Raw genomic sequence first — 26,116 nt, 5'->3', positions numbered from 1 at the left:
CACCTGCACACACAGATATCCCCCTAAAATAGCTAAAACTAAAAACAAACTAAAAACTACTTCCAAAAACATTCAGCTTTGATATTAATGAGTTCTTTGGGTTCATTGAGAACATGGTTGTTGTTCAATAATAAAATTATTCCTCAAAAATACAACTTGCCTAATAATTCTGCACTCCCTGTACATTTATTGAAAAAACATCCCCAGAAATTTTTATTGTGAAGACTAAAGGTTTGTACTATTAGGCCGTTATTCCTAACTGATTTTCAAACCAGCAAAACGGTGTTAACATAAAATCGTGTGCTCCGAGTGTGATGCCTGCCCAACAAAGAGCAGCTCCACGATTAAAAATGCAGTCAGAGTTGTTTCAGTGCAAACTACACTTGCTCTGGTGATTACAGTGAAAGAACATGTCACCAAACAACAGTGTCAGTTACAGAGTGGCTCTTTCATGTGTTTTTAATGTTTTTTTTCTTTCTTCAAAGACTGAAGATCTGAAGATAATGTCATCTTAAGCCTTTACTGCCACTCACTGCTTAGTCACAGGCAGCACAGGACACAGTCAGGGTCACATTGGGCTAAGTTAGGTGATCTTCTACACTTCTGCACTTGATAAAATTACACAGACATCAGCTTAGTAGTTAAACACTGTAATCTTGCACTCAAGTATTTGAGTGTGCTTGTGTGGCTGCGTGCACGAGCTGGTGTGTGTACTGTTTTCATGTTATGTCAGGGTGATAACTTTATTCATCTACCACTCAAATTTCTTTTCCAATATAAAATAACATTTTAGGCTATATTAAACACCAGGCTTGTTAAGTGCGTCTTTACTGGGAAGTCTTTACTAATCATTTTGCACAGTTTTACTTGATTTGCTAAATCTTGTTCTTGAAATATTTTAGGTGGAAATGTAATTTATTGTAGGCGGCAAGAACCAATAAAAGGTGTCTGTTTAGAAAGGGATTCTTTTCCTTTCTTAGTATGGGCGATGATGACTAATGAAAATTGTAATTTATGAATTTCCAACGTTCGAGTTTATAAACAATACTCTGGTCAAGGCAAATAAAAGGTTGACTATACAAACTGCATTAGTGGCTCTAAAGTGTAGTTGTCCACACATTTATCTGTCCAGTGAAAGATCCCTTGTTCGATCCCTGGAGGAGACACAAATCCATTGGGGGTCATTCCAAACAAACGGAGCCATTCGCTGTGTCGACCTCTTGTGAAGTCAAAATTAGCTTATACAAACCACAATGGGGGAATGTTTGATAGATAACCCCTTTGTTTCAAACAGCAGTTGTCATAATTGTATCAAGGTATAGATCTATTTCACTGGTAGGTGTAAATTGACGTTGGATTTTATATCACAGGGATTTTATTTCAGGGGTCAGAGTGTAACAGTTGTTGACATGTGGAGCAAATGACACCATTGCTGTTGTGCACGTTTGTATGAGTGTATGGATGTGTGGGGATATTTATCTCGTTGTCTCTCTGGTTATTTATTTATTTTTTTCTCATATGTTTTACATAGTATATATCAGTCATAAATCAAGTTACCACAGTCAATTGAAATGTGTGCAGAATCCACTTCACTCAGTATATCTGTACCTGCAGGGAAGCAAACATTAGTAAGCCACACTCTGGAGACATCAGACTGGTGTCAAAACTCAGACAGCAGGAGCAGAGAAATTAGTGCGCTCTATCTATGCTGCAACTGATTATTAATGTGGATAACAGCGCTTTAGATGTAGCCTCTAGCACTCACAATCCATAGGTGAATCGAATTGCCTCTATGCTCTTAATGTGCACTGTCTTGTAAGCAGTGCAAGTATTTTATTATTCTCCTCAGCTGTGTTGCACCTGAAGTTATAAAGCTATCATTTATCCAGGGGGAGAAAAAATGTGATTACAATTTGAAAACAATTATTGTAGCCTTGTTACAAAGCCCTAATTGACGTGAATCTTTTTAGATGAAAACAGCTACTGGTTTAACATGGATAATATTTATAAAGTAGACAACAACTGGGACGATAAATTCTTTGACCATATTGATCTTAGATCTCTGCCTTTATTGTGATGTCAGGTTAAATATGCTGAATGAATTTACACAATTGGAGCTCTGTTGAGGTGACTAAATTTGTCCACTTGCAGATAGACAGACAGGTACAGCTGCCAAACTGACATTTTGCACACCATAAAAACACATACACACGCATAAAAAACCCCCACAGTCGCCAACAATTGCAACTGTTAAGAAAATGGCTCAGATTACGTCTGTATTAGGCCATCTACCATTAAACATTGTTTTCATAGTGAAACTACCTGTGTCTAGTCTGCTAATTGGTCATTTATTTAGTGAACTATGTCCAGAGTGATGTGCCAAAACAACATGAAAATGGCTAAATCTGCCATTATTATTTTCTCTCTTTGAAGTTGGCCGACAACAAAACAGTCCAAAAAAAGCAGCAAAACATAGCCTAAAGCTTGGATTAGATGGAAGAACATCTACCTCTTGCTGATAATATCTGTCCACAGACAGACAGGTAAACATACTGTAAACACTTGCCAAGTATCCCAGAATGCTGTGTGTGATGGTTCCCGCTAAAGTAGGTACTTCCAAGACTGTATGCATCTCCGTGATGATGTACACACAGGCAGACTCACCACGTGAAAGCAAGACTGGAAGTTAATTCTTTGATTTTTGTCTGGTTTACGAGTTTTATTCATTTTAGTTTCAATACAAGTGTTTTTTAACATACTTATTCAGCTGTTTTAGCCTTAAAACACCATAAAAATTGTTTGGTTTTTTTCATGTTGCATTATGTCACTCACCTCACCTCACCTTGACCTTATTTTCCTCTTATGTACACTTGATAACACACATTTGGATAAAAGGACTTTCGAAACGTTGCAAGTGAATACTGCAATCTCACGTATCTTGCCTGACTAAAACTATTAAATTCAGCAGTAATGATTTGTATTGTGCACTATCAAAATGTTAGTTCTGTCCTGTTAATGTGCTTTGTGTCAAATTTATTGCACCACTCAACCCTTAGAAGCCAACATAATTTCTCATCTTCCAGCAATCATGACATGATGTATACCAACCACAAGCACAATGTACAGATATCTAGAGAGTATGGCAGATCTGTGCAATGTGACATTACCTGCTGACACCCCCCCCCCCCCCTCAAGCCCCACTCAATAGAAGGAAAAAATACAATAGTTATCACATCATAAGACCAGTGGATTCAAAACTGCACCCTTGATTAATATGCAGAGTGCTGTCTCTGGCAGCAGACAATGGCAGCTAAATCCTCTGACAAGAAGAAAAATTCACAGCCTCGCTTCCTCTCCGCCGTCTCTGTGCTCGCGTGCATTTATTCGTGTCTTGTGCACACTGTCTAACTGCTTAAAAATGTTTTGCATGATTGACTTTCTCCCGCTCAGTAATGTCAACCCTAGATGTCTGTAAGAGAATCAAAATCACCATTTATTTACAAAGCCATGTACCCGTTGACAACCCACTAAAGATTAAATGAATTCAAAGTTAAAGACCTTCGGTTTTAGGGAGTCATTTTAATATGCAAACACCTATATGCGAGCACGCTGACCTTTACGAAACACTAGCCCAGCATCATCAACCACTCGAACCAAGCCGTCTCGGTATCGGCGTGATTCATCGAGTCGTTCTTCTATCAATTCCAGGCTCTCGCAGCTGCCCACCTGCACCAGAGCCTTGTCTACCAGACGGGCCATGCATAATTAAGATGATAACCCACAACAGAGACCTGACCCTGTCACAGCATTGAAAATAAGTCTGACCAGCCCAGGGGCACACTTCACCCTCTATGTTATGCTCAGAAAGTTCCTATTTGGCCTCTCCCAAGCTACCACAACTTATTGCTTGACAGTTTGCTGAACTGTTTTAATACAATTTTAGAATAAATAAATAAATAACCTGCATACCTATCCTTATTGTCTGTTTAAATATGTGAAAGGTCTCTACTTTACAGACTTCTTAAATATAATGAAATCAATATTGTGACTTTGACCAGAAACTGTACTTAACAAAAAAAAAGTTAATTAGGCTTCACAGAGATTATAAGCCTCTTGTTGCATATATTAAGTATAATTTAGGTGGTATTGGGTTTGGAAAAAAGAGGCTGAAATATGCAGCATTGTCCAAAAATGACATTCTACACTGAAAGCGTAATCAAACCTATGGAGATATGGACCATGGGCTCCATTCACACCATTTGCTATGACGTTTTCTTTCTTTAACCATGGAGGAAGTGATGTCTTTGCTGCACAAAGCCAATGTTTTTATAGACAAAGAGTTGCCAAGCTCACATAAATAAAGGTCCATCATATGTAAATAAAAGACTGGTGCAGAATGCCCTTGTTTCCACAGCTGAATCAATTTATCAGTCTGTGATCACATCAGTGCTCATTTAGATGTTGTGCGACAGTTTAATAAATCAGCTCTAGAGAGGTTCATATGTCTCTCCGAGTGTTTGAATCTGTGCCATTTCCAAGACGCTTTGATAAATGACGGCCAATATTTTCAAGGGTGATGTCTACATATCATTTCCTGAAAATAGTGGTTGGGCTCCAACAACTGTAACCATTGTAGGAATACATTTTATAAGTCAGCTTAAGGAAGAGAATGGATGTCCTCTGAAAAGACATCAATCTCTAAACACCCACCATGACAGTAAGTCCTTTCCCCCAATCCGTCCTCACACAGTGCAGTTATATCATGTCTGGATATTCTGTGGCTTTACTGTTTTTATTTTTATTTTTTTATCTTCTTTTTTTATTTCTTGCAGCTAATAGCAACAACTCTGTTAGTGGCTTGCTCTGGTGCCTGGCTAGACTCACAAAGCCTACATTAAAGGACAGTGGGAGAGATAATCATTCCACCAGTGCAGCCAGCTTTTGCGATCTTTGAAGTTGTTGCTTGCTCAATCATTACAGCAAGGAAACACCCTGTTGTCTTGCTCTATACAGTGTATCGGTTTATATTTACACAGTTACTGTCTCAACAGCAGACTCAGATGCAATAGCAGTTGGTATGTCTGTATTATCACACTATCATTAGCTAGTTTGTATTTGATCTGCTGTCAGACCTGAGGCCGTTCTTTCTTTTTCTTTTTTTCCTTTTCTTCCCCCTGTTTTTCCAAACTGTCCTAATCCCTGATTAGTGCCACCTACGGTGCTGCAGTGCACCCACAGGAGCAGTTTGAGTCATCATTAGCCTGGTTCACAAAAATGTGCATATCACTCTGTGTCCCTTGCTAACCACCAATTTTACACTGAAGGCAAAGAGCAGCTGGCTCTGGAGAATTGTTGTTGTGTAACCTGAGTGTTTTTCTTTGGCTGCTGTGTCACCTGAATTACCCAGCACCACTCACCGACGCACCCGCCTCTCTTACCTAACAGCGGAGGGGAATAATTACTTGATCCCCTGCTGAAATTGTAAGTTTGATCACTTACAAAGAAATGATTAGAATATCAATCAAAAACCCAGAATGAAACACACATTACATAAAAGTAAGGATGTTTCTTGTAGTCGGTCACCAGGTTTGCACACATCTCAGGAGGGATTTTGGCCCACTCCTCTTTGCAGAAACTCAGAAACCATGTCACCGCTGTGCTTGCCAGGATGGCTTTCTCTACCAAGTACCAAGTCATGCATTGCTGGAAGATCAAATGCTTATTTCGCTAAATGACATGCAAATCAATTTATAACTTTTGTGTGATTTTTGGATTTTTGGTTGATATTCTGTCTCTTTCTATTAAAATTAAACTCTGATTAAAATTGGAGACTGCAGGGGATCCAAGTAATTCTTTCCCCAACTGTACCTTCACTTTACCTATGCGGCTCATTTGTTTGAGCAAACGTGTGAGTGATGGAATGGAAACCAAACACATCTGCGTTTGAAAAAACTTGTTTTCACGTCAGTCACTTCAGGTTTCTGGAGCTACCTCTTCAACTTGTCATCCTGTACTCGACACTGTATATTTAAAAGGTCACAGAATGGTGGGTTTGAAAGTTGGGAAAGGTGAGCAGAACGAGGCCATCAGCAAGTGTGACGGTGGACAATGTCTAGACACAACAATCTGCTTCCTTATTTCTCTGCCATTGCACTTTTTTCCATTGACTTGGTACCTATACCCTGCATTTCCAGTATACAGTCTTATACTAATCTCTGTTTTGTAGTATCATATATTCTCAGAACTCTTATGTTAAAAGTAGCTGTAACTGGAATATGTCTGTATTACATGATAGCCATAGGCAAACCTAGTGGTAGTGGGATTTTGACAGAGACTAGAGCCTGATTTGCAATTTAATTCACCATTGTTTGGTCTGATTTACTATGGAGGAGTGAAGAATGGAATGATGCAATGCAGGAAAGGAAATTTATGATGAAACTGGGTTATGTATTGAGGTATTAATAACAGGTCCTTGAACCGGACCGACCTATAGCGCTGTGTTGTGGGTGTTCTAGCTGCTCTGTAGTATTGGTTTTACGTTGGAAGCTTAAAACTAAAAAAAAAAAAACAACAGTAAAAAAAACAAACCCACGTACTTCCAGACAGCCACATCACGGTTGTGTATGCATGTATAGGTAAGTGTGCGTGTGTGTGTGATAAATTGACTTTTTCAGCTCTGCAGTGAAACAAAAGTACATCAATGATACTCAAACCTTCTTCTCACCCCATTGACTCGCTTTTTTTCTCTTTACCACAGCCTTGCTCTCAGAGATATCGCACCGCTCTCTTATTTTCTCACCCTCTCTAACCTATTCTCAGCCTCTCCCTCCCTTCCTTCTCTTCTCTCCTGCTGCCCTTCCTTCAGTCCCTCCCTCGCAAAACTACTTGCTATTCAGTTCAGGGAGGCTGCAGGCAGCATTGCTCTAGCTCCCCATACTGCTGCTGCAGGACTAGACTTTTTTATTCCCTACTCTCTCTCTTTCTGTCTGATAACCAGACATTTCCCCTCACTCCTTTTCTTATTCTCCTGAAACTATGCACCTAAAACCTTGGCTTACGGCCCAACGCACTGAATATTTAACCCTCAACGTTCCACTGCTTCTACTTGTTTCCTTTTTTCCTTTTTTGGGGCGGTTGTGTTTTGAAGAGGGCATTTCACACTGTACATAGACATACATGTCTTTTCAAATAGGCAAACCTTTTTGGAAACAACACAAGAGTCCAATATCTTCCCATGCTGGGTAGATCTTGCCAGGATGTCATAAGTATTTTATTCACTTCAGAGCCCTCAACAACCCATGTTATAATTTGACATCACCTTTCCTGTTACCAGCTCAGCCGCTGACTGACTTTTTTTGGGAAAATGGACAGTGATAGTTCAGAGCTTCACAGTGTCGTTGGACTGCATCTGACTAAATGGAAATGGATAATAAAATCTTAATGGCATCTGTAGACTATGGCTGTAAAGGCCACATAAGGTCTGAATTTTCTAGAACAAGCTTATGACTATCAGTTTATTAGCTTGGTTGAACTTGTAATAGATTCATTCAATCATACATACCCCTAATGTGTGTTCCTTAAAACCAAATCAGTTTATGTGTTTACACTCTTTATTTTAATGTGCTTTGTTCACATCTGGCTGTCGAACAAAGTGCACAGCGAGGTAATAAACTCGCAACCAGATATCCTTTCTTTCCTGCCTCTGCGTGTTTGTTTTTGTTTTTTTAATGGCGCCACCTCTGTCTTTGTTGTGTTTTTGCTTCCCTGACCCCGAATTTTCATTTACATCAAGTTACAATGTTATTTGTGTACCTTAAAAAGCTAGGCTGTGCAGTGTTAAACTGAGGATTGTCCTCATGCCCCGAGTGGTTTAAGATGCATACCAGCTTGTGCCCTTTGCTGCATGTCATCCTCATTTCTCTGTGTCAGTGTGTATTTTTAGTGTGTCTTTTCAAAGGAATAACAATGCAGCAATCATTTATGGAGACAAGCCTGGGAGCTCTAGTGAATTTAGCTTTAAAAAAAACTTTGTTGAGCTCTGTAGTTCTTCATGAAGTCTCTGAATTTAGTGTGTGTGTAGCATCCATCAAACAATTAACATTTAGCCTTTCACACAGGGCGTTAATACTTCCTTCTGTGTTTGCTCCATCCCAGACAAACTGTTCATTTCATACTTACGATGCACTTGATGATAAGCCAGATGCTTCCTCTCATGCACAGCCTGCTTGACCACAGATGCTAATAGCCAGTGACAGGCCCACAGTCTAAACATGAGCCAGTGTAATGAGAGGAGTAAGCAAACGGCATCAACCATTAAACATAAGAGGGCTTGCGCCAGAAGGCACTCCAGCTCCTCCTCAGGCAGTGCCCTTCTAGGCTGCATTAACTGTAACTGACAAGAGACTGCCAAGATAAAACAGCACAGTTATAGATACTATGGTTAACCATGTGAGAGGAGAAGAGACTTGAAGCTCTCATATAAGGACTGCATGACAGGTTGGGAGTCTCGTACTGTCTGCCCAAAGGGTTAGAATGAGAACTTTACTCACTGCTTCATTCTCCCAAAGCAAATGGTTTATGAAGTGTGTGTGTGTGTGTGTTTACTGTTTAGTATTGTACTGAATTTGATCATTGACCATTTATCTGACATGCTCATCAAGAGCGTGACAAAAAACCCTTTGTTTAATCATAAGTAATTGGTTAAGCAACTGTATGAGCCAGATTTTTTGTTAATCTAAAATAAAATTAATTATAGATGAGACAGTAATTTACCTAAGCATTGTGTAGACCCTCCTCAAAATGATAACTGATGTGTATAATTAGTGAAACATAACAGATAATGGGTAACATGAAGCCGACAGGGATTCAAGGACTAAGAGCTGCTGCCTTGGGTCATTATTGAATTCATTAAGCCTCATTTATTAAAAAAGAAAAAAAAGACAGGTTAGTGTTTGAACCTATGCGCTTGTCTTTACAGACATCACTTAGTGTGCAGCTCATCTATTAATCAGAGCTTCCAGCAAGTCTTTCTTTTCCTTTTTTATTTCAATTTGGTATCATTTCAGCATCAGTTAGTGTAGAAAAAAAAAACTTACCTGAGACTGTCACAAGAATAGCTGAAGCATGTAAAATTTCTGCAAGACAGGGAGTAAATAAAATGTGTCCAGTCAGTATCATTGAAATTATGTATGTTGTGCAATGCAGCTCACCAACCTGCAGTGGTGGGAACACAAACAGCCACTTTCCTTCTGACTGAACTGTGGGGGCAGACTTCTACTACTACCTACTTTGCATAGGATAAACTTTTATTGACTATCCATATTTTCAGTTTTTTCTTGGTCCAATTTTTTTCCCTGTCTGTCTTTTTTGTGTACTGAACTTTCTTCATTATGTTGTTTATTTAGTCAGAGCTTTTCTAGGACATAATTTGAAATGTACAACTTGTAATTTAAAAAAAAAAAAAAGAGAAAACATTCAAATGGAAAAAAACTGACAAAGAAATAACAATATGACTCATCCTTCATCTGAATTAATGCATCAGAAATTCTAAAACATTTTGGGGTTTTTTTGTTGTTGTTTTTTTCCACATGACAACAATTTGCTTGCATATTAGAATTTCAGGAACATTTTATATAAAGACCTTTGTCCACATTATATGCCTGAATAAGATAAAAACCTCTAATGCACATTTTTTTCAATGGGCCAACAACAAAACTGCATAATAGAAAAAAACTAGACTACAGTTTAATGACAAGAGCTATGTCTTTTCATATGCATAAGAAACATGATTGCAGACAATGTTTCCCTCATTTTCTAAAGAAAAGCGGCTGAATTATTCACTCCAATTTACCTGTGGTGTCAATATGCGAACGGTCGCCTGTCTGTCTGTCTCTATGCGTTAGCCTTGTGATAAACTCGGATAGGTTCCACGGTCTGCATGATAAGCAGCAGGTGATGGATGAACGGTATAACAAAAGGGCATACCACCTTCACATATGCTCCTAACTTTTTTGGTTGACCTTTAACCCCCCCAGAACAATTTTCAGGTAACTGACCTGTTTGAGCCTGGTTGCAGAGACATTTGAAAATATATGGTCACATGCAGACTGTTAATATTTACTGATGTGCTTCAGGACTGAATTTTGCCTGTATTATGTACCTAGTAGTTTAATGCGAGTTTAGAGACTTTAATGAGATTATGATATGAGATCTTTTTCTGCACAGCATAGCTCTATCATCTCATTTAAAACGAGTAAAAAGAAAATTCTAATCGGAACGACTGATCTCGAAGTATCCTTTTTTAGCTGTCGGCATTGTAGCGTGTTTTCTTTTTGGGTATCCTGTAATCAAACTATCTGATAGCTGCCGCTGCACCTCTTTAAGATGCACTTAATGAGAACAAGTCAAATTGGCCCATCTGTGGCACTACGGCTGAGGGAGCACAACTTATCTTAATGAGGATCGAGCTACCCATTATATGCTGGTAACCCGACCAACATGTTACCACTATTATCATCCCCCACCCCTGGCTCTCGCAGACACAAAACATTTTCTCACCCCCTCATTATCAGCTCGCCTCCCCCTTTAAGCCTGCTGCAGACAGTGTAACCACATTGGACAGTAATTGTACCTCTCGCTCCTGCCTAATTGAATTGACAAGGAGCCGGAATTGATATCATTTAACACATTGATCTTGGGAGACAATGAGACACAATGCCTAATGCCCCCACCCCTTCCACCTGACTTCTATTTTCTTCCCTCTGATTCATCTTCCCATTCCTTTGATTTGCCATGTTATTGCCTATGAATTACCATATTCAATCCTCATCTCTTTCACCAGCCATCGAGTTTGGGATTCTTTTTCCATTGTCATTTTAGTTTTTTTTATTGCATTTGTTTGAAGGGAGGAGCAGAGAACAAACAAGAAAAACTATGTAGTTCATTTAATACGTGAATGCAGTCACCCTGTCTTTTTGAATGGCTTTGGAAACTATTGACCACCTGCATTTTCTTTATGTCTGCTCATTTCTTTGTTTCCTAGAATAAAAGCTTTGGTCATTTATTCAGTTATTGCTCAAAAAATGTCATAAAATAAACATACACAACAGTTTGGCCTCAGGAAATCAAAGACCAACAACATAAAATGTATTTTCCCTCAATTCTGCCAAAAACATTAACTTACAAATGCATGCAGTAGACCTCTGTATGTGATATAAATACATACAGTCAAATTTCAGCCTTGCATCTTTTTTTTAACATTTCAAAGTAACATAAAAAAAAGGAAAGTCTGTCACATCCTTTCATGCGTTATTCGGCTTATATGATGCTATTACAGCTGTGATCTCACCCTTATCTTAGACTTAAGTATAGCCAAAGGTTTCCTGATTAGACATATAATGCACATGAAACTTCTTCTATGTCTCAGTTGCATAACAAATAGAGTCCAGGTGTTGACCAGGTGTTAGCCTCAGTGCTAACATCTTCTACGTAGAGTCTTGGATTTAAGGATATCAGATTGGAATTATGAGTCCTTATAAATAAACTTTAGCAATGCATGTACTTTCAATGTCTGTCTTTGCTCTGAAAATTGGATTGGTTTGTGTGAGTCATGTCTCAATCGCTGTAACTTTCAAGGGATTTTAGAAGAGGCATTATCAGGTGTGTGAAAGTGCAAAAGTTTGCAAAAGCAGCCTGTCTGTGGTGAGACAAATTGTCTTATTGTGTCTCAGCATGAACTGAAGAGCATTAATGAGACAAATTGTCTCATCAGAGAGTGGGCATCATACAAAGCCCACACCAGTAGCACGCTTTAGAGTCAAATAGAAGACACCAATAGAAACATCTACAACTTCCTAAAAAAGGCAACAATTGGGAAAAAATGAGGATAAAAACATTTTACGAACACGATGCATGGTTTAGAGACAATTTACTTTTTTAAGCGCCTGAAGAGGGGGTGTTCAATCAATCCATGTCAGAAATGTGAATGAGGTTTATAGTGAAAGAGGAAAACTGTGGTGAAAGGACGTGCTATGAGTTTCTAATCCAGTGTGTTTAATAAAGGCATTAGAGCACAGCGGTGTGTGTGTTATGATGTTTAGTAACACTGTGCTTGACTGGGTATGATCAATCCACATTTTATAAGAATTCAGCGGAGATTAGAAAAAAAGCTTTTTCTTGCTACCATATATGTCTTATTCCTTTGTAACAGCGTTGAAGGTCAGGCAGTGCTCTGAAACATTTGTGGTGCACTGCACTACTCAATTACACACTTACTGTGAAAAAGCCAGCAAGAGTGAACATGCTTGCAGCTCTCAGCCTTTCCACCAGAACACATAACCATAGTCTTCTGGAGCTGGAAAGAATAACTCCACTTGCTCTGCCTCCACTACCCCACATACACTAGATGCTTATTTCTGTCCTCCTCTCACCAACAGAGAATGAATGAGTGCACACCAGGGGGTGCAGAATAATGGATGGGGGACAGTTGGGAACATTGTTGCCAAAGCACCATGGGGAATTGTGTTTACCAGAAAACCAAACATGCACATTTCATTATGTGGCGGTCAAAAACTAAGCAATCAATGTTGCTATATTGGCGACAATTCAATCAACATCCAAATGCGTTGTCAAGCTTTTAATGGTCGTGAATGTGCACTGTTGCCTACACTACAGGGCACACCTGGACGAGAATGGAGAAAAGTCAAATAGATTTTCAGATAAACACAGTAGATACATAAATCCCATATTGTGACTCAGGCGGTTTTAAACACTCGTATGCACGCACATAGCAAAGGTCGCAGTTTTGACTGAACTGAGCTGAGTATGAGCCCAACACATCTGCTAACCTATGATTCATCATCGTGGGACCGCCTTGTATATAAAGTTTGTGATGAGGAATTCATGCGTAGTCTTTTTAATTGGGTGTTTTATGTTTTTCAGAAAACATGAGCAATAAATTTTTCATCTCAAGTTGAGGAAGCTTTGACATATTAAAGCGGAAGAGTAATTAAAGGATAAGGGACACATATTTTCAGTAATGGTCTTTTTCACTTATTGTAGTTGTCAAAAGTGTCGTTGCTGCATCCGTCTTGAAGATTCAAGATCACACAAAACGCTGTAGGAGCCTTAAGAAAATACTCTGCTGCTGCTTAGCTGTCAGTAAGAGCTCAAATATGCGCGTTTAGATTTTCGTCCCTTTACCTGACATCACTGTTCTGTTTCAATCTTCTTTACTCAGATTAAACAGTTCAGAGATCTGAGCAATAAAACATCTGAGATTTCCAGTTCTAGTAAATAACATGGTTTGGTTTATCAGTGTGCCTGTTCATCAGATGACTGTTTAGCGAGGGCGTTTACATTATTTGCACCATGATGATGTTTCTCTTTCACTTCAGTTTGTCTGTTAATGTATTATAATACAAATATTTTTGAAGTGTCCTTAGAAAGGCTCCAGTTAAACGCCTTTTTATTTTTGATGGTGTGCATTTATAATCCTGCACGTCCCTCTGGAGCCTTAATGACACATTAGGCTCTTCAGGCAAAACAATGACTAATGCTGTCGTGTCCTCTTCTCTGTACATTAACATGAAAACGTGAGGGCACGTGTAAGGGTCTAGTAATAGAAGGAAACTCTGCTGTCTTCATTTCCTCCCCTCCCCTTATATCAATCAGAAAACTGGTTAAAAGCCATTTTCAGAGCAATATTTGCAAATATAATAAAACTGCAAGCACGTCACATAGCCAGGTTAGGGCCAGATAGAAGTGAATCTCAAACATGATGATAAAATTATATGTGCCAGTTTGCTTCTTGTCAGTTTCAGATATTGCACTGCAAAACTCCAGAATGCAGCATTGTGTGATTGCTGTTTGATAAGAAAGAGACTAACTATAGTCTAAGCTTGGACATAAATTACTCTTTTTTTTTTTTTAAGCTTAACATCTATATGAACAAAAACCTTTGGCTAAGAGCAGGTGATAGATTAGACAGAAAATCATACTGGGAATTATGTTTGTTTGGCTATAAACACATCAGTTGGCTCACAGATATGTGAACTCTCCATAGCAGCGGTCCCCAACCTTTTTTGCGCCACTGACCGGCCTTTAAGGTGTCGCGGATAAATACAACAAAATAAAACTATACCAGTACCGAAAAAAAGAAGATTTATTCATAACACACGTGAAAAGACCCAGGAAAACTGAGTTAACGATAAAAACGATAACAAAATAACGCTGAAAACCGATAAAAACCCTGAAAACCACACATTTCACACCTGAGCCTCAACTCTCGCGGCCCGGTACAAAACGAATCACGGACCGGTACCCGTCCGAGGCCCGGGGGTTGGGGACCGCTGCTCAATAGCACGTGTCCACAACAAAAATACATGTTGAACTTTGAGTCTGACAAATCCCAAAAAGAAAACACTACATGATCATGGTTGTTTGTCTTCAAGTTGGTATATTCCTGAATGTCAAGTCTTCTGTGAGGCCTGGAGAAAAGAATTTGAGTCGCACAAGTTGCTTTTAACTTCCAGCGCATGGTGCCTGCTCACTACAAATGTAACATAACTACACTAAAATAGCTACCAGAGCTCGTGTACTGCCCCGTTGTGCTTCCAGTGCATAGGTTCCTAATATCTGTCTTCTTTCGGTTCCCCTGTTGTTCAGCAAAGGAGGCCGTATTGTAACTAAACTATAATTTTATAACCCGATAGCCACTGAAAATAAGAATCAGTGTTTACCTTGAGAGCAGTTTATCGTGGGGTGAGTGTCTGATGTGAGCTTTTTTACTTCCCTGGATATAAACGCTGAGTTGACACAGTAAAGAGAATACTAAAGTCAAGTTATCTTTGTAAGTGTCTGAGCTACTGTTAGCCACCCGAACAGCTTCAGTGCTGTTTGCATTGATTCTATAAGCCTCTTAAACTAAAGTCTCTCTAGAAAAAAAGATTCTATATATGTAGATTTAGAATTTATAGACATGGGACAGGACCAATTGTACCAGAGGTTTGCAGTTTTTTAAAATATGTAACGAGAATGAGACAACATAGGATTTTAAAAATCAAACCATAGATGCATCTACTTACAGTCTCAGTTTGAATTTCAGTGACCTTGACCTCAGTATACCAAGTGTTCCTCTATTAGGAGACTAAGGACCTGAGCACTGGTGGCCACCAGTATTTTTCAAATTTATCTGTCTGTAAACTATAAATCAGCAGGTAGAAACTAAAATCTTGGCTTAGAAATCTGCTGCCTACACCTGAAGTGCTGGAAAGCTTTCTGTTGCCTTTAAGAGGCCTTTAAGTTGACAGACTTGAGACTTGCACAATTGGTTGCACATTCATTCGCACGTTGCGCATTCCCTTGAAGTTGGTTGCTTGTCGATATTCCACAAACCAGTTGCCTAGATGCTTAAAGTCTGAGTGTCATTCACTGTCTGTGGTGGTCTCTGGTCACCACATTGATGCAAATAGCTTCCAGTTAACTGATACTTTGTTTCAAAATTGAGTTGCACTCTGGTGATTTTAAAGCCTACAAGTCACATCAAACCATTAAGTGACCACCTCTCTACCCCAGCCCCAGTGCCCTATGGAAGAGGCATTGTCATCCTTAAAGACACCACTCCCATCTAAATCAAACTGTTTCATCATAAAATAAAGGACTCAGACTGAGGAAATACCCTCCACAGCATAATAGAACCACTGGGTCCCCTCACTGCAAGATCCAAGGGTTCAGGTTTTCCTTTAATTCATTACATGTTTGTTTGTCGATGGGTGGCATTATGCTCCACTTAGTTATCAAAAGGGCAAAAAAAGCAACGCTGAGATAAGGAGGCAGTCTCGTGGAGCAGTACAATCAAAGTAGCCCTTTTTTATTTGACTCATTTTGTGCTGGAGTGGTCAGTGTTTTTTCCCCCCAAAATCCTCTTATGAAGCAGACATAAATGAATTGAACTTCATGTGATCACGTGTACGTTTTCCTTCAAGGATAATTTGGGCCTTGATGCTGGGCAGAACTGTCAGATGGTTGCCTGGCAACAATACAAATAATATTTTACGCTGGTGTTGCTTTGACAAGATGACTATGTCTTACAATCTGTTGATCATCCTGCTAACCCCTCTTTTTTTTTTTAATAACTTGACAAAAAAATGTGAATAAAAGGAGCCGTGTGAAGGATTTCTACAAACAAATTTGGCTTTGTTTTGTTTTTCTCCTGTTAACTTGTTTGCATACAGCATGAATCACACCATTCAGTAAACAACAGGACAGGTTTCAAACGCGAGACACATTTTTTTCTCATTTGTCAGTTGTCAAAATAAAGGGGCATAGTAATTACCATGAATGAATATTTGTTCTTTTAGTTTAAAGAGTGATGGCTTTTGACTCCACATAATAGCTGATTGAAAGGTATTAAAAACACGAAATTCTTCACTTTTAAGGAACATTTATGTTTTTCTTCATTTCCCAATTGTTACTTGGAATAAGTTTGTTTCTTATTCTTTTAGTGACACCTGTTGAGTGCATATTTTTAATAAAGCAATAACCTTTATTTATTTTAATCATAATAACTTCCAAACCAAGCTGCCATTGAGAATCTGAGAGAAAAACTGGACATTCGCTGTATGCATTTACCCAAAAATGCCTTTCTAAGCAAAAACGGTTAATGCTCTAAATGAACAAGCAGTGACATGTAACTGAAGGTGGAGCGGCTTGCTTAACCACGTTTTTCGATGAACACAGTTGGCATATTGAGTCATAGTAGCTTAGCAACTTTAACTAGTTGATTGGTTTGCTTGTTACTGGAAAGCATGGAAGTCTAAAACAGCAAGAAGCTCTGCACTGCTTGTTCAGTGAAACTCCCCACAGTCAGGTGAAATGAAGCAGCTTGTGACTCTGCGTGTATCAGGTGAAGTCTACACCCTCCTAAAGCCAGCAGTAGGAGTTGGCACTGACAGGAAGTGCAGCGCACAGGGGCACTGGCAACAACTAAAGTAACACATGCCAGATAGGCTAGTTGCTGGTGACATTACACACATTTTCTGATCTGTTTTCACTGACTCCACTCAGATTAATGACCTCTTGTAATGTTGGCAAATGATTTTGTGGGGAAGCGTGTTTTCAGTATTTACAATCTGCACTGAATATACCAAAAAAGTGAGAAAGAACTGAAAAACTCACAAGAACTGTAAGATGTATTATATTGTGCACTGGAACTCCACTAACCTGTTTCTACTTTTTTGTTTTTGTTTTTACAGACTGGCAGAAAAGAGAAAGGTGACCCCCTGAACTCAGCCATTGACAAAATGACCAAAAAGACCAGGGACCTGCGAAGACAGGTGAGTCCTTGCCCGCAACGTCTCAGATCTACTGCTGATGAAAACTGTTTTTTTTTTTAATTAATACACCTCTAACAATGACCTTCACTATTTATTTTTTTTACTGCCACTATAAAAAGAGAAATACCAGCAATATTCCAGTTCATCTCAGTGCTATTTCAAAAGATCAGGTCACAGTTATGTATTTTTCTAAGTTACATATTTGGCAAATGTTTCTCAAAGAGCATCACATAGTGTATTTATTAGAGAATTTATTTATTGAAGTTGACTTCATACTTTCATGATTGTTCATAGCAGGCATATACTAAATATGGAATTGAGCTAATTAAGCTTATAAGTATGGCACATAGGAACAATATTCGTTTGATGGTTTTTCGTTGGCTTTGTGTAGAAATGAAGACAAATGCCAAACAGTTATGTATGTATATATACAGCACTTAACTTTATGAGACCACTTGTCACAAAAACTGACAAAAATGTATTTAAACTTCAAATTGTTTTAATTTGTCAGGCAAAAAAAAAAACCAAATTCACATTTTAATACCCAAATTTAAGCTTCTCTGAGAAGTCAGAAATTAATAACATTCAACCACTGAAACCAATATTTGTGTTCAGGAATGCAAGTAAATAACTCAATAATTTGGCATCTTGGTCAAAAAATAATGCTGTGATTTACTATTTTTTCTGCTTTTCTTTTTTTTTGTTATAGAACTCTAATCTGAAAATTAATAGATAACAACAATAATTATATTTCAGCATTAAAAATACAATTGTAAATAAATAACTTACTGATGGATTAACCTTTACACAAACAAAGAAAAAAAAAGATTTTGGCAATTAGCAATGCAGCTAATATAGGCCAGCGGTAGCATATATCTCTTTGCCGATGCAGGGTTGTAAACACTGGATGGACCGGCAATATGCATATAATTGTATATCATATCATTGCATCTGTAACAAACAGGACCAATAATTGTTATTGACCGAGCCCCTCTGCCACCTAATCGTGATAAGCAGCATCAGTGGTCGTGGGGATTCATTTGAGACGGTGCTCTATCTGACCCTAGACAGGTCACTTCTAATAGGGAAACAACAGAAAAGTGTTCATGTAGCTTTAGAGCAGACAGAGCCACCTTTAAGACTCAGACCAAGCAATACCTGCCATCTGCTGACCCTATGTGCCGCAATCTTTGATAGCTAATGATACCTTTAGTCTGGGGCACTCCAGCTCTGCCAGCATCATTCACTTTTCTGCCAGTGGTTTTGTTTTCAAACTGCTTTGAGATTTCCTCTTATTTGGGTTGGCTGCACATCTTGAACTAACAACTGACAAGAATTGTAATGAATAAAATTAATATCAGGCCACATATATAGCATTCAATTCTGATATTGTATCCTGAATCTGGATTAAAAAACAAAAAAAGATTTCTGAAGCTACCTTCTGGTGGTGAATAAGTACACGATTCCTGCTGTGATACAAAGTGTCAGAACTCAGAAGCAATGCTGGTTTCTTTCTCATCTTCACTACAGACAAGATTAATCTGGCTTTCCACTGCTGGATCTTACGCAGAGGAAAAAAACAGCCAAGACACGACAATACTTAATGAGTGCACACAGGTGTCTGTTGATGTAATACTGTGACTGCAGTGTGCTTTAGAGCTACTCTTTCAGTCCTAATCAATTATACTGAAGTGCAGACTTGAGTGCAGTTGAACCATCTTCTTGCCCCATCCCCCCCCCAAAAAAAAAATAAAATAAAAAAATAATTAAAAAAAATCAGAACATCAGTTGTGTTCAATATTCCGTTTTTCCACCGTCACATCTGGCACTTCTTGGAAATCGACTGTAGCAGCTTCCTGCACAAACGAGCTACGGCTTTGTCTTTCCTGACCTCTGAAGACCCAGAGGATCATTCCAGATGGGAGGCTATAACTCTCCCTCCCATTGGGCTTTTGGTGGGGCTGCCTGACAGGCTGGCAGGCGGTATTCACTCTGACAGGATGTTCTATTGACTCAGGGGTTGGCTTGACAGAATGGGCGGTGTGTTTGAGCTTTGAGTTAAGATGGGAGGGCAAACTTGCAGCACACTTGCAGGCATTACATAGTGCTGTGATACTGTAATTATGTCAACAAAACACATGTTGACTTTAGCAAGTCAGTGGCACCGTGTAGAGACACAAGACCTTCCTGAGGGGAGGAGCACGGTTTTGCATTTGAGCATCCAAGTTTGCGACATCTCCATTGTGTAAAGGAGGGATCAAATAGCAGAGCAGACAAGCACAGATGACAGACAGCATTTCTAAAAGTGGAGCAGGTAAGACCAAACATGCTGTGCAACAACACCACCAGAGACATGCGACATTGTTTTCTCTTTCATGCTGTTGTGTACACATAGATAGCAATCATAAGCTGTTTCTTATCCGTGGACAATTCAGCTGATATCTTTTCCGCCCTGATTTTGTTTTCTTGGAAAGAATAAACTCTTGCGATGCTTTCTAGTCTGGTAGAGGAAATGCAGTGCGGCTTAACCTCACAGCATTAAACAAATGTTAACAAAATGTTCAATTGCCAACATTTTATATATATTTTTTGCTTTTCATTCAAAAAGGGAAACTGAGAAATGCACCAACAAACATAGAGCTGGCCTTTATGACTCAAAATTGCAGCCTGGTTCCCTGTTATTCCATTCCCAATGATTACACAGTTGGTCTTTATTCACAGAGTTTCAGTTTTTTGTATCTTCTTATGAGAGACCTTCAGTGAAGTGTGCAGTCAAGTTATTGTTATTGTAACGCCTCAGTATGAATGATGCCCGTAGTTGGAGTTGGTAGAAGATTGCAGCATCTCTTCAGGGAATATTTTTCAGTCATGTCACAAACACTTGTACTTAGCGACGAACCGAAAACATTTTGGTGGTCAGGGTCAGTGTGACCTTCATCCTATTCTCTTAAACACAATATTGCTTGACAAGTTAAAAGAATTTCTTCAAATTCTGCAGAAATACACATTTGTACGCAAGAGATGAGTAGTCGGTGGTGAGCAACAGCTCAAATTAATCGACTGCAATAAATATGGTATGCTCTTTAATTTACACAAATTAATAGAATTATATAATTATATAAGTAGTTTGAGGAGCTAATGTACTCCTTTTTCACCACAAGCCTATGCTGTAGGCACTTTTGAGGCTCATCTGTGGCCCTCAGCAGAGTAGAGTACTGTATTAACCCATATGGAAGAGATATATATAAATCTTATAAAGTTTGTATCTGTGTTGTGTGAAACTTGTATGAAAAGCATACAAGAGTGAAAACAGATATAAGATCCCTTGAAAATTTATATAAATGAAATTTGTATGTTCTGGATACTTACTAAAACAATATATGAAAGTAATGAGAAAGTGGCCACTTTCATGAGTAAATAATATAAGCCTGATATGATTCATTATATAAAGTAAGCTACATCTTATGCAAGTCTTTTATAAGTTTTTTCTATTTCTTTTCCATATGGGAAAATTTGCAGTCACCAACACCCCTTAAAAAAGGCAAACATGTAGGCAGTCTGACTAAGAAAACCACCTGTGCACACACTTTTATTTCTTGACAAAATCAGATCACAAGTTGTTGTTTAGAAGGCAACTTTACATAAAACTGCTTCCTCATAAAAAGTCAGTACCTTACCTAACAAAGAGCAGATGACGCACAGCTGCAATATTGCAATGAACACTGTTTATTGAGAGTAATGCTTACTGTAATTTAAGACACAATTTGCTGGTTAACAAATTAATTGCGTCCACGGTAAACTAATATATAATATGTTAAGAAAGGTCCTTGTAAGGTTTTGCTCGGCACATCAAGTAATCTTATTTGTGCTGTGGTTTTCACTTTGCTCCAATACAGAGTAAATCCTTATGTTCTCGTAGAACCAGCCTTATTGTTCTTATTCACTGTTTTAATCAAAGTACACTTGGTATAATTAAGAAGCCACTGCTGCTATGTCTTGTTTGTATTTTTTTCCACAAGTGTGAAACAAATTGCTTTACTACTCACTTATGATGCTCATGCAAAAGAGAAAGTAAATGGAACTCCATTAGAACATTTAAATGCAATTAAAATGTAACATAAAACTAACTGAGCTTTGACCTTGAGGCTTCTTAACAGATTAGAAAAATAAAATGTCAAGTGGGCTAATGAGTGATTCGAGTATTCTGAAGCACAATAATTAGCCCATCAACTCAAGCTTGAAAATTAGCAATCCAAACTGGCATTTGTTTAGGAGAGTGGTCATTTCTAAAGTTCAGCTTATTCATAAACAAGCCATCATTTCTTTATAATATTAAATACACGTTTTAAAGCACTCACTTGACTTTTTCATGACAAAAACACTGTAATTATTTGTTCTGTGCCACTACTGTTCAGAGCTGGAGGTAAACAGCATGTCACTTTAAGGCTTGGCCACTTTCAGACATATATGGGGAAATATTTTGTGAAATAGGGGGAAAATGTTAGATTATAATAAATGTATAAAGATTTGCAGCAAACCCAAAAGCTCTTAAATCATTGGGTCTTTTATAATGCCCCTAGTTTTGAGTTTACCAAGTCAGCCTGCATTTGTGTTCTGCACGAATGCACTAAAAGTAAGTTATTGCATTTAAATTAGAGGCCTGTTTGCCTCAGTGCACAAGTAAACGGTTTCTTATTACAGTTGGATATATCAATCTTATTTCATCTGTGATCGTTTGACTATCTTTAAAAAACTAAGGTTGGGATAGGTGCACAGGAAGCAAACTGAGGACCCTGGGAGAAAGTAGTCATTTGGCCTCTTGAACAGAGAAGAGTGTGGAGTGCTTTATTCACTTCAGAATATGTGTGAAATGTGCACCTACTCCACAGATGTAAAACACATTTCCACAAAGAACTTAGTTCAAGCACATCAGTTGCCATCCAATAGTTATAGGTAAACTCCCCCCTTTTCCTTTCTGTGTGTTTCACACTGAGCGAGTTGATGGAGACATTGTTTTCTCCGTACCTGTAATCAACGAAGCAAGCAAAACAATTGAAAAGACATGTTTTGCTTGAAATAGGAGGGTGAGTGGACTTTATATAAGGCAGGCATGAAGAAGCGTGTATGTAAAAAATATAAATAACAACACTCATCAACCCTTTAAACTATAGTATAATTCTGAGTTGGTTTTTTTCTCTCTCTTTATTAACATTCACTTGATAGCCAGACCAAAAAAGCCATTGGAAATGAGCCATGTGTTGTACCTCCTGTCATCTTGTCTGTAATGGATGCATCTGTCAAGTCATCTCTCTGGGCCATTTTTTGACTGATGGCTGATTCCAGGATTCCCTATAGCACAACTGCCTCGCATATTTTGCCTCACAAATTTAGTTTTTTTTCACTCCGTCCCCCTCCTCTCTGTCTGCTTTGGGTTGTTGAAATCATTTCCATTTTTGCTATTAGATTGTTGATTGGTGCAGCTGTTTTTTAATTGTTTAGGGTTTTCATGTTAAGGAGAAACAGCTGGCACGAATCTTGTCAGCTGTAACTCTTTGTTTAGACTAACAATTTCCAAATTATTTTTGAATCCCTTTGATCCGTTTTTTTTTTTTTTTTTGCAAAGTGTTCAAGTATTCAAGTTTCATTAGCTATGGTAGTGAAGATTCCTCTTGGGGGGCTGCAAAACACATATTTTTCGGATTCGTTTATACAATTGTATATGGTCACCAGCCACTTTATTAGGTTAAACTTGCTAGTATCAGGGTGTACTACCATGTTCAGAGTTGCTTTAATTCTTTGTAGCCTGGATTCAGATGCTCTATTGGATAGAGATCCGTGACTGTGGAGGCCATTTGAGTACAGGGAACTCATTGTCATGTTCAAGAAACTAGTTTGAGATGGTTTGATGTTTGTGACATGGCATGTTATCCTAATGGAAGCAACCATCAGTAATGAATGTGGTCAACAGTACTCAGGTACGCTGTAGCATGTAAAAGATGCTAAGTTAGATCATACTGAGATAAGATAATATCCCTGACACTAGAGCAGGGCAATATGACCAAAAATATTTATCACGATATACATTTGAAAACTTGCGATAACAATATAATTGATGATATAATTGACACTAGACAAAATACTTTACAACTCCACAACCTTATTAGTGCAATAAACCCCATCAATGTATTTTCACTTAAACAAGCAGCTGTTTTTTATGTGCATTAAAGTTATATAAAAATTTAACAGTGCAAATGCAAAATCCTTGCTGACAGTTGAACCAAAAGGCATTTCCAGTGAAAATTGGCCGACATATCCTCAGCATAACCATGTATAATATCCCCAAAACTTAAAAAGAGGCTATACACACACAACACAATAATATTATGTTGAAGCAGTACGTATCACTCCGCGAGGCGCCTGCCTACGATAGCCGTAATGCTCCGACAATCCATCAAGCGGTGCGGGTTCGTAGCTTAGCAAAGTCGTACTAAAACATTTGACAGACTTTTGTGTACGACATAAAATCGTTTCGAGGTCAGTAAACACAACCAGAATTCATACATAAGGCACATTTTCAGAAAAATAATAATAACGGTAATAACGACGGCCCGCTAGCATGCTCTACCAAAAGTAGTGCTTTGTTGTGTATCTGACGGACGAAAGCTAAACCAGTTCCACACCACTGAAGTTGCAGCATTTTTACAAACCAATTCTGGTTCATCCTTTTCATTTAACGATCCGCTTTCGCTCTTCTCATTCTGCGTCTCCGCCAGGTGCGTATGGAAACATAGGCACTGCGCATGCGCGTTTTACCCATATTCTATTGCGATATTTCATTTTCCTATCGTTGCCCAAAATTACACCGGTATTACTGTGAACGGTATGATATAGCCCAGCCCTACCTGACACCATCATGCCACCACCAGCAGCCTAAATTGTTCATATAAGACAGAATGGATTCATGATATTTATGCCAAAGTCTGAACCTACAATATGAATGTCACAGCAAAACTTAAGACTCATTGGATAAGGCCGTTTTTGTTGTTTGTTTGTTTTTGGTGGGCCTATGTGAATTGTAGCTTTTGTAGCTGACAGAAGTGGCACCTAGTGTGGTTTTCTGCTACTGTAGGCCATTGAAGTTTAGAAATGCTCTTTTGCATATCTGGTCAGCTCAAAGCATTTAGGCCATTCTCCTATGACCTCTGGCATCAATAAAGCATTTTGGCCCAGAGAACTGCTGCTCACCTTTTCAGAACATTCTCTATAAAACCAAGAGATAACTGTGTGAATAAACCTCTGTAGTTCAGCAGTTTCTGAGATTCTTAGAGAAGCTCATCTGGCCCCATCAACCATGTCATGTTTAAGGTCAATAAAATGACCTTTCTTCTCCTTTCTGATGCTGGGTTTGAACTTCAGTAGGTTGTCTTGGTCATGTCTACATGCATACATGCAAGAAATAATAAGCAGCTTTACTTAATCAGTCAGTGAATGATTGTACATCAAGCTGTGTTTTTACACATCAACATAATCCTAAATCCATGTTGTATGAATGTCCCTGCTTTGATTACATTTGAGTACAATGCAGAAAATGTCCAAGTACATAAATAGAAAGATAAAAAAAATCTAGACATCAATATCCTGTTTTCTATTTTAAGAACTATAAGATGCTTTTTGGGTGGCCCAAAAATCTATGTGTGAAAAGCTTCCACTTTAGGACCTTCAGGGCTATTTTCAGGGCAAAAGGAACCTACCCTGAGAAAGTCTTTGGTAGGGCTAGAGGCTGATTGGTTTTACTTGAAGACAGATAAAAGTGACATATTTAAAACTCCTGCAACTGAGTGCAGGCACAAGAAAGAAAAAAGAATGGGGGGAAAAAAAGAAAATATAAAAATATAGGTCAGAAATACATCGAAGAGGCGTTGCGTGTTTTTTCTTTCTTTATTACACCAGTGATGAAGTCCAGAGAGATTTCATGTCAGAGAAAGCGAAAGGCAGTGAAACAGACAGAGAATGTGAGCAGGAGAAGTAAAAAGGGAAAGAAGAGAACCAGTGGCATTAATGAAAACAAAGCAGTGAATGGGAGAAATAAAATATAAGTGTCTGATTGTTTAATATTGACGACATTCTATAGCACTAAAATTACGTGTCTACACATTTGCACAACGCTGCTGGAAGGTGCCGCATTGCTGGGTTTTTGCAACTGAAGACTAGTCTTCATTCTGTCCACTGTTGCTGCTTTGTGTGCGTGCACACAGACCTGCAGGTACAGAACAGAAAGAGATGGATATAGTCGAGAGACAGAGAGCAGAAAAGAGAGTCGGAGACAGACAAGAAAATAGTCCGTATGTGTTGGAAACACGGCAACAGTAGTTCGAAGGAGCCTTTTAGCAACCTAAAAAGGTTCCTGAGAGCACAACCTCCGGACTGATTGGAAAATGAACCTTTTCTTCTTTTTTTTCCCCCCCATAGTCAAAACACATGTATGCTAGGTTAACTGGAGAATTTAAATTGGCCATTTGTGTGGATTAAAGGTAAAATGCCGTAAAATGTCACTTGTGTTGAGTGCTTTGCACAGTTAAAGCTAGAAGAGCCCAATAAAACTGCCAGTCCGTTCTATTTGAATCCTTACTTCTGCTGCATTTTATCTTGTTTTAGAACCCTATAAGTTTGTTTATAGTGGTTACTCCACTAACTCCAATGACTAATGAGTCTTGATCATGCCCCAGTGAAACATGGCTAAAGCAGACCCTGTTTGTAGCAAATCATCACAACTTTGTAATCAG

General features: G+C 38.5%; 1 protein-coding gene across 1 annotated transcript in view; it reads left to right on the top strand.

Moving 5' to 3' along the window:
- ctnna2 (catenin (cadherin-associated protein), alpha 2) overlaps positions 1-26,116 on the top strand; it is a 338,846-nt gene that overhangs the window by 218,260 nt on the left and 94,470 nt on the right. Inside the window, exon 8 of the mRNA XM_005945770.3 lies at positions 17,253-17,333. Coding sequence (XP_005945832.1) covers positions 17,253-17,333 — 81 coding nt within the window. The remainder of the gene's footprint in view (positions 1-17,252; positions 17,334-26,116) is intronic.

Source organism: Haplochromis burtoni, unplaced genomic scaffold, assembly GCF_018398535.1.
Source record: "Haplochromis burtoni strain Fernald_Lab_line unplaced genomic scaffold, NCSU_Asbu1 Contig_302, whole genome shotgun sequence".
Lineage (NCBI taxonomy): Eukaryota > Metazoa > Chordata > Actinopteri > Cichliformes > Cichlidae > Haplochromis > Haplochromis burtoni.
This window is presented reverse-complemented; position numbering and strand designations above follow the sequence as displayed.